Source organism: Sorex fumeus, unplaced genomic scaffold (assembly GCF_029834395.1).
Source record: "Sorex fumeus unplaced genomic scaffold, SorFum_2.1 ptg000207l, whole genome shotgun sequence".
In the NCBI taxonomy this organism is placed as follows: domain Eukaryota; kingdom Metazoa; phylum Chordata; class Mammalia; order Eulipotyphla; family Soricidae; genus Sorex; species Sorex fumeus.
Window position 1 is genome coordinate 399,734 of NW_026606264.1, and position 18,031 is coordinate 417,764.

Below are 18,031 nucleotides of genomic sequence, written 5' to 3' on the forward strand. Positions count from 1 at the left end.
AGAAGATACAAAACCAAGACTGAAACCTTTCTCGGGCGACACGCATTTGGGTTTGCATCCCAAAGACTAGTCTGCTAGAGCCTGGAATCTGCATCCCAAAGATCAGGCCTGGCTAGCACCTGAGATCTGCATGTCTGAGGCCAGCCAGGTTTCTGTGAGAAAAGGAAAACTGCCTCTTACAATGTACTGAAATGACTTACTGAAGGCAGTTGGAAGGGGGAAATGTTCAGCCTCGTCCAAGCTAGTCAGGACACACGGGAAAGCCGCTTCTAGGACAGATACTCATTTAGCAGAACAACCCGCCCTAGAACGGAATCCCCTGGGCGTGTTTCTCCTCTCCTTGTCCAACAAGCATATAAGCATACATAATAGAAATCATTCTGTATGGGCACAGTAAGAAATTCTTTAAGCTTATAGAATTGCTCTCCCAGGGCCATCTCAATCTCAGACTACCGTGCTCAGGCCAGATAGTCTTTCCCACCCCTAGCAGGGTCCTAGTCTTGCTGTTACTTTTGGATCATGAAAGCATTTGTCTATGATCAAACTCCTAACTTCTAGTTAAGAATCGTGGCACTTTGGCCTGGCCCATCTCGATGCCAGGATAGCACATAGCTCACCTCCTGCCCTGGTTCCATCCAATCCCTCGTCAGGACCTTGCTCTTGGGATTCTGGGAAGTGAGGGCAACTGAGGCTTCAGTTAAGAAAGCAGATGGCCAGGAGTGAATAATATTCGAAGCCAATTAAGTCCCAAGCTACAAAAGCACAATATGAATTATCTTCTTGTGTCCATACAAAAAGGCCATTGCCTTAAAGTAAACTATTCAAAAGACAGAAGGAGAAGAGAAAGGCGATATCAACTTACAAGTCCAGTGTCCTAAAAGACTCTGACCTTACAGATTGGCAGATTCTGATTAGGGGAAAAGCTGATTAACTGGTTGGGGAGGAGAGCATAGAGAAGTGGTTACAGACAAACAAAGGAATGGGAGTGACTCAGGAGCACTGTGATGGGTGCAACCCGACCAACCTAAGCTCCCTGTGGCAAGGGAGAAAGGACAAAGCAAGTATCCTACACTCACACACACACACACACACACACACACTCACACACACACACACACACACACACACTGCACTCACCTATTCTCACACTCAGCCGTGTGCAGGTTGAGGAAGGGGCCGCGACCCTTGCCCCCCCTTCTCCCTTTGCCCGGGGCTTCCTCTCCTGCAGGGACCTTTGTTTATCCTTGGGATGACCTTGCAGCTGGCAGGGGGGCACACTCTGCCTAGGACCCCAGCGGCGGCGGGCAGGGAAGCAGGAGTGCCCCCTGCAGGCAGGGCGGGGTGGCAGCCAGCCTCTGTCCTCTGCTCTTGTCCCTTGTGGCCGGGCTGCCCATGTTGGGGAGCGTGAGCGGGGCGTCCCTGCAAGGCGTAGGGGTCCCGTGTCCCTCGTGCCCAGCCGCATACGTGTGTCCCGCGTGGGGACAGGACATGCTGGGGGGAGGTGCCTGAGACCCCCGCCTCGTGCCCAGGAGCCTCTGCCCAGCCCACCGCTCTAGTTAAAGGCTGGACGGTGGCAGCAGTGAGTGGATGCCACCGGGCTCTGCGTGAGGGCTCCTTGCTGCTGACGGCCCCTAAGTGCTGCCTGCCTGCATGTGCAATGCCCTCAGAGCATTGTTTTGGGAGCACTCAGTCCTGGCTCCCATGCCCAACTCAGGCGGTCACCTGTGCTTGGACAGTGGACAGCAGGCGCGACTCACGGCCACCCAGGCTGTGCCCTGGCCTGACCGCTGTGCCCTGCTCAGGGTGCTGGGATGCCACAACCCCAAGAGCTAATGGGGCCAGCACGACTGCCCCCGTTGGACCCGGGCTTCCTGCTCGTGAGATTCAGGGGCCCCGTCACTGTGTCCCAGTGGAAGAGGGTGCTGTGGGGTCAGCCCTGCCGTTTCAGGGACTCGTGACCCCTAGGCCAGAGCCAGGGCCGCTGGGAGACGTGACCCGTCACCCTAACTGAGATTTGAAGGCCACAGTCCGGCCGGGTCTAGGGGACGGGCGGGGACGAGATGGATTTCTGTGCCAGGGTCGCACAGGGGGACCCGGGAGGTGGGCCGGCTGCAGTCTGTGGGGCGCGTGTGCCGTGGCCAGACCCCCCTGCCCTGCACCCACATCGCCTGCTATTGCGGTAGGTTGTGGGGCCGTGGGACAGCGGGCGGGTCGGGCCACCACTGACTCCCCCCGTTGCACCCACAGTCGTCGAGGTCAACAAGAGGGACATCTTGTTTCTGGTGGACGGCACCTCGTCACTGGGCCAGGCCAGCTTCAACGCCATCCGCGAATTCCTCGTCAAGGTCATCCAGACGCTGGAGGTCGGCCAGGACCTCGTCCAGGTGGCCGTGGCCCAGTACGCGGACACGGTCCGGCCCGAGTTCTACTTCAACACTCACCCGGGCCGCAGGGAGGTGGTGGCCGCCCTGCGCAGGATGAAGCCCATGGACGGCGCCGCCCGCTACACGGGCTCCGCCCTCGACTTGGTCCGCGACCGCTTCTTCTCCAGCGCTGCCGGCCACCGGGCCTCCGAGGGCGTCCCCAAGCTGCTGGTGCTGATCACAGGTGGGCGGTCGCTGGATGATGTAAGCCGGCCGGCCCAGCGGCTCCATCGCGCTGGCATCATGGCCTTCGCCGTGGGCAGCAAGGCGGCCGACGAGGCTGAGCTGCGGGAGGTGGCCTTCGACAACTCCCTGGTCTTCGTGCCGGCCGAGTTCCGCACGGCCCCCCTGCACACGCTGCTCCCCCGCCTGGTGGCCCTGCTCAGGACCTTCTCGGGGATCACGGAAGGTGAGGGACTGTCGGGGGCTGTGGGGGCACTGATGTGGGCGTGGGGAAGGGGCTTCTGGAACCACAGGAGGCTCCGGGGGTGCGGGGTGTTGGGCCACGGGTGGTGGGCTTCCCTGGACTGTGAGAGGGGCAGGGCTGCTCTCTGGGGAGACGGAAGCCGGCCACCCTCTGCCCGCCCCTGGATCGGGGGGGGGGGGGCGGTGCGGCGAGGCGTAAGTCTGAGCCCGGGTGCAGGGAGGGGCGCGGCGTGCAGGCGGGAGAGGCGCGGGCTGTGGGCAGGGGTCTGTGGCCAGGGCTGGGACACGCCCTCTGGCTGCTCAGGCCGCCGGTTCGCATCTGCTTGGGGCCTCACTGGGCTGCTCCTGGCCACAGTGCTCAGCAATACTGTGGGGCGGGGCCACACTCAGGCCCTGAGCCACCGCCCTGGCTGCTGGTTTGCTGGTGTCTCAGGCCATGGGGCGAGCACTGTCCGCTGAGCACCGCCCGGGCCTGGCCTCCCGGTCCCCGGCTGTCCTGCCAGACTCACAGCCCTCAGGTCTGCCAAAGGCTGTGCATCTCTGTGGGGTCAACCCAGGCCGGGTCCGGGGCGGTCGGCGGCGCCATCCCTCGGCCCTCACTGGACGCGCCCTGTCCCTCGCAGAGAGCAAGCGGGACGTTCTGTTCCTGCTGGACGGCTCGGCCAACCTGGTGGGCCAGTTCCCCGCCGTGCGCGACTTCCTCTACAAGGTCGTCGAGGAGCTGGACGTGCGTCCGGGCAGCATGCGAGTGGCCGTGGCGCAGTTCAATGACCAAGAGGCCCACGAGAGGAGCCCTCAGACCTGGGTGCACCCGACTCCTCCCGGGGGTCCGGGGCGCCTCAGAGACGAGTGCGTTCCCGTCCCAAGTCACCCGCGCCACCCGCACTGATGTGTCCCTCCCCCGCAGACGTGCCCAGCGACGCGGCCGACATCGTCTTCCTGATCGACAGCTCGGACGGCGTGAAGCCCGAAGGCCTGGCCCACATCCGGGACTTCGTGGGCAAGATCGTGCGGAAGCTCAGCGTCGGGCCCAGCCGGGCGAGGGTGGGCGTAGTGCAGTTCAGCGACGAGGTGCACCCCGAGTTCTACCTGAAGACCCACAGGGCGCAGGGGCCCATGCTGGAGGCCATCCGCCGCCTGCGCTTCAAGGGCGGCGCCCCCCTCAACACCGGCAAGGCGCTGGAGTTCGTGGCCAGGAACCTCTTCGTCAAGTCGGCCGGGAGCCGCATCGAGGAGGGCGTCCCCCAGTTCCTGGTGCTCATCTCCTCGGGGAGGTCCAGCGACGAGGTGGACGAGCCGGCCGCCGAGCTCAAGCGGGCGGGCGTGGCCCCGCTCACCGTGGCCAGGAACGCTGACCGCGAGGAGCTGCTCAAGATCTCCCTGAGCCCCGAGTACGTGTTCTCCCTGAGCACCTTCCGGGAGCTGCCCACCCTGGAGCAGAAGCTGCTCACGCCCATCGCCACGCTGACGGCCCAGCAGATCCAGCACCTGCTGGACGCCTCGACCTACCCGCCCCCAGGTGAGACGAGGGTGGGGGGGGGGGGCGGCGGGCAGGGCTGCACCTTCAGTCACTCTCCCAGGCCCAGGGCGTTTAGGGTCTAGGGAGCTGCCTCACTGCTCCAGCTGTGGCTAAATACTGGCCACGGGGGCTCCTGACCAGCCCTCAAGGGCCCCCGAGTGCAGGCTGCTGTTTGCTGAGTCGATTCCCTCAGGAAAGCGTCTCACTTCCTGTCCTCCTCCACTCAGCAGCGTCACCTCACTGAGGGGTCCCCAGATGCTGCCGTCCTGTTCCTAACTTCTGTCCACAGAGCACAGGGACATGGTCATTTTTCTGGGTCCTGTGGCACTTGGGTTGACGACTGTGAATGGTGCAGCTGGTGGCTCAGGGACCAAACAACCTGAAAAATGACAGTTGACGAGCATTTTCCTGGCCCGAGAGGTCTCCTTCCACCCTGTGGATTCCCACTTTGGGGCCTTCTCTCACCTCGTACCACTTTCCCCAGAGACTGCAGTGATTCCCACTGCTGCCAGCGGTGTCAGAATCTCCCCCCTGGGCCAGCCCTCTCCCTGTGCTGCCCTCGCTGTTGACCGTCTTTTGGAAACCGCCACTCTCACAGGTGCAGGCACTGGCTCTGGGGCGATGGCCCACGTGTCTCTTAGTCAGTCCCGCTGAGCGCCTCCTTGACGTGCGACTGTGCTGTTTCCGTGTCATGTTTTGTGATGGCTGGTGTCTTGTGCTTGATGTTTTGGCTCTACAGTGCACAGTCTGGTGTGGGACGTGTGAGACTTCCTGCTCAGAGTGTGACCTGTGGGATCTGTGTTGGTCTCTTCTACACAATCAGAGCGTTTTCGTCTGCTGTGAGGCTGTTTGCTTACTTTCACGTGTATTTCTATGGCTGGTGGGCTGAAGCCCCAAGCGTGTATGTGAAGCGAATGTTGGGATTGGATACCTCCCTGAGGTGAATGTCAGGGTACAACCACATCCCTGAGGAAAATATCGGGACAGAACCATCTCCCTGAGGTGAAAGGCAGGACAAGGCCAACTCCCTGAGGTGAATGTCAGGATACAACCACATCCTTGAGATGAATGCCGGGACAGAAAAATGTTTCTGAGGTGAATGCCCTGACAGGACCACCTCTCTGAGGTGAATGTTGGGACAGGACAACTTCCCTGAGGTGAACGTTGGGACAGAACATCCTTCTGAGGTGAATGCTCTGACAGGACCACCTCTCTGAAGTGAATGTTGGGACACAGGATGACTTCCCTGAGGTGAAGGTTGGGACAGAACATCCTTCTGAGGTGAATTCCCTGACAGGACCACCTCTCTGAAGTGAATGTTGGGACAGACCATCCTTCTGAGGTGAATGCCCTGACAGGACCACCACTCTGAAGTGAATATTGGGACAGGACCACCTCCCTGAGGTGAATGCCAGGATACAACCACATCCTTGAGGTGAATGCCGGGACAGAAAAATGTTTCTGAGGTGAATGCCCTGACAGGACCACCTCTCTGAAGTGAATGTTGGGACAGGACCACCTCCCTGAGGTGAATGTCAGGGTACAACCACATCCCTGAGGAAAATATCGGGACAGAACCATCTCCCTGAGGTGAAAGGCAGGACAAGGCCAACTCCCTGAGGTGAATGTCAGGATACAACCACATCCTTGAGATGAATGCCGGGACAGAAAAATGTTTCTGAGGTGAATGCCCTGACAGGACCACCTCTCTGAAGTGAATGTTGGGACAGGACCACCTCCCTGAGGTGAATGTCAGGGTACAACCACATCCCTGAGGAAAATATCGGGACAGAACCATCTCCCTGAGGTGAAAGGCAGGACAAGGCCAACTCCCTGAGGTGAATGTCAGGATACAACCACATCCTTGAGATGAATGCCGGGACAGAAAAATGTTTCTGAGGTGAATGCCCTGACAGGACCACCTCTCTGAGGTGAATGTTGGGACAGGACAACTTCCCTGAGGTGAACGTTGGGACAGAACATCCTTCTGAGGTGAATGCTCTGACAGGACCACCTCTCTGAAGTGAATGTTGGGACACAGGATGACTTCCCTGAGGTGAAGGTTGGGACAGAACATCCTTCTGAGGTGAATTCCCTGACAGGACCACCTCTCTGAAGTGAATGTTGGGACAGACCATCCTTCTGAGGTGAATGCCCTGACAGGACCACCACTCTGAAGTGAATATTGGGACAGGACCACCTCCCTGAGGTGAATGCCAGGATACAACCACATCCTTGAGGTGAATGCCGGGACAGAAAAATGTTTCTGAGGTGAATGCCCTGACAGGACCACCTCTCTGAAGTGAATGTTGGGACAGGACCACCTCCCTGAGGTGAATGTCAGGGTACAACCACATCCCTGAGGAAAATATCGGGACAGAACCATCTCCCTGAGGTGAAAGGCAGGACAAGGCCAACTCCCTGAGGTGAATGTCAGGATACAACCACATCCTTGAGATGAATGCCGGGACAGAAAAATGTTTCTGAGGTGAATGCCCTGACAGGACCACCTCTCTGAGGTGAATGTTGGGACAGGACAACTTCCCTGAGGTGAACGTTGGGACAGAACATCCTTCTGAGGTGAATGCTCTGACAGGACCACCTCTCTGAAGTGAATGTTGGGACAGGATGACTTCCCTGAGGTGAAGGTTGGGACAGAACATCCTTCTGAGGTGAATTCCCTGACAGGACCACCTCTCTGAAGTGAATGTTGGGACAGGATGACTTCCCTGAGGTGAAGGTTGGGACAGAACATCCTTCTGAGGTGAATGCCCTGACAGGACCACCTCTCTGAAGTGAATGTTGGGACAGGACGACTTCCCTTAGGTGAATGTTGGGACAGAACATCCTTCTGAGGTGAATGCCTTGACAGGACCACCTCTCTGAAGTGAATGTTGGGACAGGACCACCTCCCTGAGGTGAATGTCAGGGTACAACCACATCCCTGAGGTGAATATCGGGACAGAACCATCTCCCTGAGGTGAAAGGCAGGACAAGACCAACTCCCTGAGGTGAATGTCGGGGTACAAATACATCCCTGAGGTGAATGTCAGGCAGAAAAATCCTTCTGAGGTGAATGCCCTGACAGGACCACCTCTCTGAAGTGAATGTTGGGACAGGAACACCTCCCTGAGGTGAATGTCAGGGTACAACCACCTCCATGAGGTGAGTGTTGGGACAGGACCACCTCTTTCCTCTGATACTATTTATGATTCCTGAGAATTGTTGTAGTTCTTATTTTTTTAAATTATTTTTTTAACATTTAAAAGTGTTTCAATCTTAAGGCAACTGATTTACATAGTGAATCACAGTTGAGTTTCAGGTGAGCATTGTGCCATCAGCAATCCCACCTCCAGGGACAACTTCCCTCCAGGTATGGCCACAGGCTCTTTGCCACCCCCAGGCTTCCCCCTTAGCAGGTGCATTGTTCATTTGGGTTGTTGTGATTTGAAACTCCTGCTTTGAGTGGCTCTGTGATCAGAGCACACTCCTGGGGAACACACAAGTGTGTGTTTTGTGTGTGTGTGCTTATGTGTGCATGTGTATATGTGTGCCAGTGCCTTGTGTGCATGTATGTGTGTGATGTATACGTGTGTGCATGTATGCATGTATGGGCATGTATGTGTCCGTGTGCAGGTGTGTGTGCACATGTGTGTATGTGCATGTGTGCACATTTGTATGTGTGTGTGTGTGCGTGCAGGGGGCTTGTCTGTCAGTCTTTGTGTCCCTACACCGCCTTTGCCCATGGGGCCTCTCTGGGTGCTACTGAGCTGCCGGATCCAGGGCCTCGGGCTCTGTGCCAGCCTGTCCCTCTCCATGGGCAGGGCCACGTGCCCATCAGCCCAGGGACCTTGGCTCAGGGTCAGAGGGGAGGTGGGCTTGTCCGTGGCCACCTGGGCCCTTCCTGAAGGGAGGTGGAGGCTCGGGGAGATGTGGGGCATCTTCTGCTCGGAGACTCCACAGACAGTTAACAACGAACTTGGGTAGAGAAAGCCCGAAAATCCTAGTGAGAGTCAGAAACTGCAAATACCCTGAGTCATCCTTCCTCCCTCCAGATGTCATGGCGGTGACTCTTGCCCTTTGACCTCTGCTCTTTCCCTCGTCCCCAACAAGGACCTGGCCCCTCCCAGTAGGAATGGTCTGTGAGCCTGCGGGTTAGCGTTTATCAACCAGAAGCAGAGAGAGAAAACGTGTAAGGGGGAACCTGCCAGTGGGGGAAAACTGAGTCAGATAGGTCCAGGGCCGGAAGAAGGTGAGAATCAAGGGTCAGTGGCGCTGACCTCACGCTATTTCTAAATGCTGATTTGTCCGTGGAAACCAGTTGAAACGGGGACCGCAGGCCCCAAATTAGAGCGCCCGCAACAGAGAAAATTTTGAGACAACTTGAGCCATTTCAGGAAGCAGAAATGCTGGGGTGCGAAGGGGTCCCTTTGCGGTGATGCCACCGAGAGGCCCACGAGAGGAGCCCTCAGGCCTGGGTGGACCCCACTCCTCCCGGGGGTCCGGGGCGCCTCAGAGACGAGTGTGTTCCCGTACTGAGTCACCCGCGCCGCCCGCGCTGACGTGTCTCTCCCCCGCAGACGTGCCCAGCGACGCGGCCGACATCGTCTTCCTGATCGACAGCTCGGACGGCGTGAAGCCCGCAGGCCTGGCCCACATCCGGGACTTCGTGGGCAAGATCGTGCGGAAGCTCAGCATCGGGCCCAGCCGGGTGAGGGTGGGCGTAGTGCAGTTCAGCGACGAGGTGCACCCCGAGTTCTACCTGAAGACCCACGAGGCGCAGGGGCCCATGCTGGAGGCCATCCGCCGCCTGCGCTTCAAGGGCGGCGCCCCCCTCAGCACCGGCAAGGCGCTGGAGTTCGTGGCCAGGAACCTCTTCGTCAAGTCGGCCGGGAGCCGCATCGAGGACGGGGTGCCCCAGCACCTGGTGCTCTTCCTGGGCGGCAGGTCCCAGGACGACGTGTCCAGGTTCTCTCAGGTCATCCGGAACTCGGGCATCATGAGCTTGGCCATCGGGGACCGGAACAGCGACAGGACCGAGATGCAGGTCATCACCAGCAACCCGGGCCACGTGGTCACCGTGCGCGAGTTCAAGGAGCTGCCCAGGGTGGAGGACAAGGTCATGGACTCCTTCGGTGGGCCCAGGGTCACGCCTGCACCTCCGGACATAGACACGCCCTCCCCGTCACGGCCAGGTAGGTGCCCACAGGGACGGGCTTGTCACAGTTGCTGTAGAAGCTTCCAGAAAGGAAAGGCTGGGACTCCAGGGAGGAGGGAGGGCCTCGGCGCCTGCCTACCCAGCACATATGGTCGCCAGTTCCCCGCTGGCCCGAGGGTCTCCAAATCCCCCCTGGCCCCAGGGTTCCCGTGGCCCTGCTGGAGAGACCCCTGAATACTGCCGGATACTCAGTGCCCTCCGGGACCCCCAAATGAAACAATGGAGAAGTGATTCCCTGGGAGTCAGGGTGTCCTTGGGGGTGCCCACCGAGGAAGGAGCTGTGGCCGTCAGGCTGACCCGACGCCAGGAGCCCCTCCAACTTGCATCTTCTCCCCTGTCCCCGGCGCCCGCAGGGCCACTCCCGTCTCCATCAGTTAGAATCAGGGGCTGTTCCCAAGCCCGTGTGTTCTCAGCAGTTCACGAAGGTGGTCGGGGTCCACACCCTGTTTTGTAACCTTCTCCTACTCACTCCGTTCTGCCCCGGCGACACCTGCCCCCACCCCCCGCCTCCCTCGGCATCACTGTTAGATGGTGGGGGGCTCCCGGGGGCCACTCCCGGTGACACACAGACTCTGACGCTAGAGCCCGACACCCAGAGGCGCCCACAGCCCATGCGTCAGCCCTCGGCTCTCCGGGGCCGGGCCTGATTCTGGGACCTTGTCGAGGGTGCCAGCGCCCAGGCCCCGCCATCTGCCTCAGACACGGGCGGCCCGTTTCTCCTTTCCTCCCGGGCCTCGCGCGTGCCGGAGCGGGTGTCTGTCGCCAGGCCTGGCCCGCCGGCGTCCTCGTCACCGTCTGCCCATTCGCGCCCCGGCCGGAGCTGAGTTCCCGCTCACCCTCCTTTGCCTCGTGTTCAGAGAAGAAGAAGGCGGACATCGTGTTCCTGCTGGACGGGTCCATCAACTTCCGGAAGGACAGCTTCCGGGAGGTGCTGACCTTCGTGTCGGGGATCGTGGACACGCTGTACGAGGAGGGCGACTCCATCCAGGTGGGGCTGGTGCAGTACAACTCGGACCCCACGGACGAGTTCTTCCTGAGGGAGTTCTCCAGCAAGCAGCAGGTCCTGGACGCCATCGGCAAGGTGGTGTACAAGGGCGGGCGGCACGCCAACACCAAGGTGGGCGTCCAGCACCTGCAGCAGCGCCACTTCGTGCCCGAGGCGGGCAGCCGGCTGGACCAGAGGGTCCCGCAGATCGCCTTCGTCGTCATGGGCGGGAAGTCGGTGGAGGACGCGCAGCAGGCCAGCCTGGCGCTCACGCGGCAGGGCGTGAAGGTGTTCGCCGTGGGCGTGAGGGACGCCGACTCCCAGGAGGTGGGCAGGGTCGCGTCCAACAGCGCCACGGCCTTCCGCGTGGGCTCCGTCCAGGAGCTGTCCGAGCTCAGCGAGCAGGTGCTGGAGACCCTGTACGACGCCATGCACGAGACCTTGTGCCCGGGGGTCACCGACGTCTCCAAAGGTGAAGCCCCGCCCCCGCCCCAAGCCCCTCTCCCTCTGCCCCTCGGGGCTGGCTGCCTCCTGGGGGGTCCAGAGACTGGCCACGAGCTGGCGGCCACTCCAGCTATCGGGAGATGATGCTAGGTCTGCCCGTCCGGAGGGGCTGCCCGCCCGGCCGGTGTCTAGCCTGGATGTGTGGGCTGAACTACCGAGAGGTGCTGCAGGCTTAATCACTGAGAGATGCTGCAGACTTAGTTACTGAGGGGTGCTGCGGGCTGAGTTAGCTAGAGGTGCTGTGGGCTTAGTCACTGAGAGGTGCTGCAGGCTTAGCTACCGAGAGGTGCTGCAGGCTGAGTTAGCGAGAGGTGCTGTGGGCTGAGTTACTGAGAGGTGCTGTGGGCTGAGTCACTGAGAGGTGCTGCAGGCTTAGTTACCGAGAGGTACTGCGGCTTAGTTATTGAGAGGTGCTGTGGGCTTAGTTACCAAGAGGTACTGTGAGCTGAGTTACCGAATGGTGCTGCAGGCTTTGCTACTGAGAAGTGCTGAGGGCTTAGTTACTGAGAGGTGTTGCGGGCTTAGTTCCTGAGTGGTGGCTGCAGACTGGCCGTGCAGACTGAGTCATCGCCATCGGCTCTGCCCCCCATCCCCTTTCTCGACCGTGTCCCGGCCCTCTCGCTGTGCCCGGCTGTCACCTCAGCCTGTCCGCAGAGCTGCACCGTCTGGCGTCTAACTCTCTGACGGTCTCTCTGACGTGCCGTCCAGAGCTGACGGTCTCCATGCCGGTGCCCCGGGGTCGGCCTTGCTGTCTCGCCTGCTCCTGGGGCCACGGCAACCAGGCCCGGGGGCAGCAGGCAGTGTCCTCAGATGACCCGGCAGGGAGAGGGTGGAACTTTGGCTTTTCTTGGCCTTACAGGATTTACCCCCCAGCCCCAGCCTAGGCTCCCAGAACCCGTGCTCAAGGCCTTCTTGCCCACAGCCTTCCGTGAGACCCGTCCCCTGCCAGGAGGTCACTTGCTTGAGCTCATCCTCACCTGCCCTGAGGTTATCCACCACCTGGGCGCCCGTGGGCTCCGTCCCCTGTCCCGCCCTGAACTGGGTCCCCGGCAGGCAGAGAGGACGTAGGGACAGCTCTGCTGCGGGTCCCGGCCCTGGGCATTCGCCTTCCGTGGAGGGACGCCCCTCCCCCCGCCCGAAGGAGGAAGGAGGAAGGAATGAAGGAAGGAGAAAGGAAGGAGGAAAGAGAAGGTCAGGAGGGAGGGGGGAAGGGGGAAGGGGAGGGTGGGTCCACAGAGGCTCCCGCAGGGGGGCGGCGAGGCCTATGTCTGAGCCCGGGTGCAGGGAGGGGCGGGGCGTGCGGGCGAGAGAGGCGCGGGCTGTGGGCAGGGGTCTGGCCAGGGCTGGGACGCGCCCTCTGGCTGCTCAGGCCGCTGGTTCGCGTCTGCTTGGGGCCTCACTGGGCTGCTCCTGGCCGCAGTGCTCAGCGATACTGTGGGGCAGGGGCCATACTCAGGCCCTGAGCCGCCACCCCGGCCGCTGGTTTGCTGGTGTCTCAGGCCGAGAGGCGAGCACTGTCCGCTGAGCACTGCCCGGGCCTGGCCTCCTGGTCCCCGGCTGTCCTGTCAGACTCGCGCCCCTGAGGTCTGCCGAAGGCCGCGTGTCTCTACGGGGTCTTCCCAGGCCAGGTCCGGGGCGGTCGGCGGCGCCATCCCTCGGCCCTCACTGGACGCGCCCTGTCCCTCGCAGAGAGCAAGCGGGACGTCCTGTTCCTGCTGGACGGCTCGGCCAACCTGGTGGGCCAGTTCCCCGCCGTGCGCGACTTCCTCTACAAGGTCGTCGAGGAGCTGGACATGTGTCCGGGCAGCACGCGGGTGGCCGTGGCGCAGTTCAGCGACGACGTGCGGGTGGAGTCGCGCTTCAGCGAGCACCAGAGCAAGGCCGAGCTCCTGGGCCTGGTGAAGCGCCTGAAGATCAAGACGGGCAAGGCGCTCAACCTGGGCTACGCGCTGGACTTCGCGCTGCGGCAGCTGTTCGTGAGGGCGGCCGGGAGCCGTGTGGAGGAGGGCGTGATGCAGTTCCTGGTGCTGCTGGTGGCCGGCAGGTCGTCGGACGGCGTGGCCGGGCCGGCCCAGGCCCTGCGCCAGAGCGGCGTGGTCCCCTTCGTCCTCCAGGCCAAGAGCGCCGAGCCGGCCGAGCTGGAGCAGGTCGTGCCCTCCCGCGCCTTCATCCTGGTCACCGAGTCGCTCCCCAAGATCGGGGAACTGCAGCCTCAGATCGTCAACCTGCTGAAGACGGTGCAGAACGGGGCAGTGGCTCCAGGTACGGCGCGGCGGGCCCCTCACCTCGGGGGGCTTCTCCCCTGCCGGGATGCCAGGACCTTCGCAGGTCCCCTCCTGGAACTTAGGGGAAGGGCGGGCGGGGGCGAGGGGTCGCTGCCTCCGCAGGGTTCCCTGGGGGCTTCCCTCCCCTCTCAGGCTCCTGGACAAACGGAGCCATCAGGGACTCCCGGGAGACTAGAACATTTGCTAATAAGGATTCAGATGACGCCATGTTAGGGCCCTTTCCTGAGCACAGTCGACAGTCGACTGAGGCTGAGTCCCTGTCACCAGTGACGGTCCCCTGAGTCCCACTAAGAGGGAACCCTGAGCACAGAGCCGGGAGTCAGCCCTGAGCACAGAGCCAGGAGTCAGCTCTGAGTACAGAGCCAGGAGTCAGCCCTGAGCACAGAGCTGGGAGTGAGCCCTGAGCACAGCACAGGGAGTGACCTGGTGGTCCCTGGCTGTATCTCATCCTCCGGTCTCCCTTACCGAGTGGGGCCAGCCCCGCCCAGGCTGCTGCCCACCGAGTGTCCTGAAGTCACACAGAGCCCACCAGTCCCCATCCTCACAGTCCCGGGTGTCTCACTCCCGGGGTGCCCTGGGGCCACACATTCACTTCCCACCCTCCCCACGATGCCAGGGCTGAGCAGCGTCCAGGAGCACTGAAATGCAGCTCCCAAGGAGCACGTTCCGCAGCACAAAGTCCAGGTGGCACCCGTACTGGGGCCGGGGCCTCCCCGCAGGTTCAGCCCACGCACAGCGCTGACCACGACCTCCCGGTCCAGGTAGGAGTTGAGGTAGAACTTGGACCGGGTCCAGTTGCTGTACTGCACCAGCGCTATGTGCATGCGGTCAGGGCCCACGTCCAGGCTCTCCACCACACTCTGCATGAAGGCCTGGAGCAGCAGGAAGCCGCCGCACCTCCCTGAGGTGAATATCTGTACAGGACAGCCTTCTGAGGTAAATGTCAGGAAAATACCATATCCCTGAGGTGAATGTGGAGACAGGACAGCCTTCTAAGGTGAATGTCGGGACAGGACCACCTCCCTGAGGTGAATGTCGGGGTACAACCACATCCCTGAGGTGAATGTCTCTACAGGACAGCCTTCTAAGGTAAATGTTGGGACAGGATTAAAAGAACCATCTCCCTGAGGTGAATGTTGGTACGGACCACCTACCTGAGGTGATTTTCAGACAGGACCACATCCCTGACGTGAATGTCGGGACAGGACCATCTCCCCGTGGTTAATGTCGGAGTACAACCATATCCCTGAGGTGATTGTCGGTAAACAACAGTCTTCTATGGTGAATGTCAGGACAAGACATATCCCTGAGGTGAATGTGGGGACAGGACAGCCTTCTAAGGTGAATGTCAGGACAAGACTACCTCCCTGAAGTGAATGTTGGTATAGGACCACCTCCCTGAGGTGAATGTCGGGGTACAACCACATCCCTGAGGTGAATGTCTGTACAGGACAGCCTTCTGAGGTGAATGTCGGGACAGGATAAAAAGGACCATCTCCGTGAGGTGAATGTTGGTACAGATGACCTCCCTAATGTGATTTTGGACAGGACCACATCCCTGACTTGAATGTCGGGACAGGACCAACTCCCCTAGGTGAATATCAGGGTACAGCCACATCCCTGAGGTGAATGTCGGTAAACAACAGCCTTCTGAGGTGAATGTTGTGACTGGACCACCTCCCTGAAGTGAATGTAGGGAAAGGATCACCTCCCTGAGGTGAATGTCAGGACAGAACCAATTCCCTGAGGCAAATGTTGGGACAGAACAATCTCCCTACAGTGAAATTCGGGACAGGACCACCACCCATAGGTGAATATTGGGACAGGACCACCTTCTTGAGGTTAATGTATAAGAACAAGCACATCCCTGAGGTGAATGTCGGTATAGGACAGCATTCTGAGGTGAATGTTGGGAGAGGATCAACAGAACCCTACCTCCCTGAGGTGACTTTTGGGAGAGGACCACCTCCCTGAGGTGAGTATCAGGTTCAACCATATCCTGGAGGTAAATGTCAGTACCGGACAGCCTTTTGTGGTGAATGTTGGCACAGGACCACCTACCTTTGTGACTGGCGGGACAAGACCACCTCCCTGATGTGAAAGTCAGGTTACAACCACATACCTGTGGTAAATCGGTACAGGATAGCCTTCTGAGTTGAATGTTGGGATGACAAAAAAAAAAGAATGTTGGGATTGGACCACCTCCCTGAGGTGAATGGCGAGACAGGACTACCTCCTTTAGGGAAATGTCAGAGTACAACCACATCTCTAAGGTCAATGTTGGTACAGGAGAGCCTTTTGAGTTGAATTTCCGGAAAGGACCACCTCCCTGAGGTGAATTTCAGACAGGACCACCTCCCAAGCTCATTGTCGGGGTACAACCATATCCCTGAGGTGAATGTCGGTACAGAACAGCCTTCTGACGTGAATGTTGGGATAGGACCATATCCCTGAGGTGAATGTCGGGACAGGATCACCTCCTTTAGGTGAATATTGGGGTACAACCACATCCCTCACACGGCAGAGTCTGGCAAACTCCCCGTGGAGTACCCAATATGCCAAATACCAGTAACAATGATGGGTCTCATTCTCCTAACTCTGAAAGAGCCTTGAATGTGGCACTTTTTAAAAAAAAATCTCAGGATTAGGATGAAGGAGACATTACTGGGGCCTGCTCGAGGCAATCGACGAATAACAGGATAGTCATGATCGTGAACCACATCCCTAAGGTGAATGGTTGTACAGGACAGCATTTTGAGGTGAATTTCCAGACAGGACTACCTCCCTGAGGTGAATTTCAGACAGGACCACCTCCCCAAGGTCAATGTCGGGGAACAACCATATCTGTGAGGTGAATGTCGGTACAGAACAGCCTTCTGAGGTGAATGTTGGGACAGGACATATCCTTGAGATGAATATCAGAATAGGACCACCTCTCTGAAGTGAATGTCGGGACAGGATCAGCTCCCTGAGGTAAACAGGACAGGACCAACTCTCTACGGTGAATGTTTGAGCAGACCACCTCCCTAAGGTGAATGTCGGACAGAACCACCACCCTCAGGTGAATGTTGGGACAGGACCACATCCTTGAGGTAAATGTCAGTGTACAACCACATCCTGAGGTGAATATTGGTACAGGACAGCCATCTGAGTTGAATGTTGGGACAGGATCAACAGGACCACCTCCCTGAGGTGAATGTTGAGACAGGACCACCTCCCTGAGGTGAATTTCGGACAGGACTACCTCCCCGAGGTCAATGTTGGGGAACAACCATATCTGTGAGGTAAATGTCGGTACAGAAGAGCCTTTTGAGGTGAATGTCAGGACAGGACCATATCCCGGAGATGAATGGCAGAATAGGACCACCTCTCTGAAGTGAATGTCGGGACAGGATCAGCTCCCTGAGGTGAACAGGACAGGACCAACTCTCCGAGATGAATGTTTGAGCAGACCACCTCCCTAAGGTGAATGTGGGACAGTACCACCACCCTCAGGTGAATGTCGGGACAGGACCACCTCCTTGAGGTAAATGTCCGGGTACAACCACATCCTGAGGTGAATGTCGGTACAGGACAGCCTTCTGAGGTGAATGTCGGGAAAGGATCAACAGGACCACCTCCCTGAGGTGAATGTTGAGACAGGACCACCTCCCTGAGGTGACTGTCAAGACAGGATCACTTCCCTGAGGTGAATGTCAGGTGCAACCATTTCCCTGAGTTGAATGTCGGTACAGGACAGCCTGCTGAGGTGAATGTTGGGATAGAACCATCTCCCTGATGTGAATGTCAGGACAGGACCACCTAGCTAAGGTGAATGTAGGGACATGACCACCTTCCTGAGGTGAATGTTGGGACAGGACTACCTCCCTCAGGTGAATGTTGGGACAGGACCACCTCCCTCAGGTAAATGTCGGAACAGAACAACTCCTTGAGATGAACGTCGATGAACATCTCTGAGGTGAATGTCTGTACAGGACAGCCTTCTGAGGTAAATGTCGGGACAGAATAAAAAGGACCAACTCCCTGAGGTGAACCTTGGTACAGGACCATCTCCCTGAGGTGAGTGTCAAGACAGGACCAGCTCCCTGTGGTGAAAGTCAGGTACAACCATATCCTTGAGGTGAATTTCGGTACAGGACAGATTTCTGAGGTTAATGTTGGGACAGAACCACCTCCCTAAACTGCATTTCGGGACAGGATCACCTCCCTGAGGTGAACATCAGGATAGGACCACCTCCCTGAGGTGAATGTCGTGACAGGACCAAGTCCTTGAGGTGAATGTCAGGGCACAACCACAACCCTGAGGTGAATGTTGGTACAGGACAGCCTTCTGAAGGGACTGAAGGGACAGGATCAACAGGACCACCTCCCTGAGGTGAATGTTGGGACAGAACCACCTCCGGAGGTGAGTGTCGAGACAGGAACACCACCCTGTGGTGAATATTGGGACAAAACCACCTACCTGAGGTGATGTTGGGACAGGACCATATGCCTGAGGTGAATGTCTGGATACAACCATATCCCTGAGGTGGATTTTGGTACAGGACAGCCTTCTGAGGTGAAATGGGTTAGGACCTCCTCCCTGAAGTAAATGTTACAACAGGACCACCTAACTGAGGTGATGTTGGGACAGGATCATATGCCTGAGGTGAATATAGGGGTACAACCATA

At 58.9% G+C, this 18,031-nt stretch overlaps 1 protein-coding gene across 1 annotated transcript in view; it reads left to right on the plus strand.

Moving 5' to 3' along the window:
* LOC130017610 (collagen alpha-3(VI) chain-like) overlaps positions 1-18,031 on the plus strand; it is a 42,434-nt gene that overhangs the window by 12,911 nt on the left and 11,492 nt on the right. The window contains exons 3-6 of the mRNA XM_056108300.1: positions 2,248-2,842; positions 3,477-3,558; positions 3,855-4,368; positions 12,765-13,337. Coding sequence (XP_055964275.1) covers positions 2,248-2,842; positions 3,477-3,558; positions 3,855-4,368; positions 12,765-13,337 — 1,764 coding nt within the window. The remainder of the gene's footprint in view (positions 1-2,247; positions 2,843-3,476; positions 3,559-3,854; positions 4,369-12,764; positions 13,338-18,031) is intronic.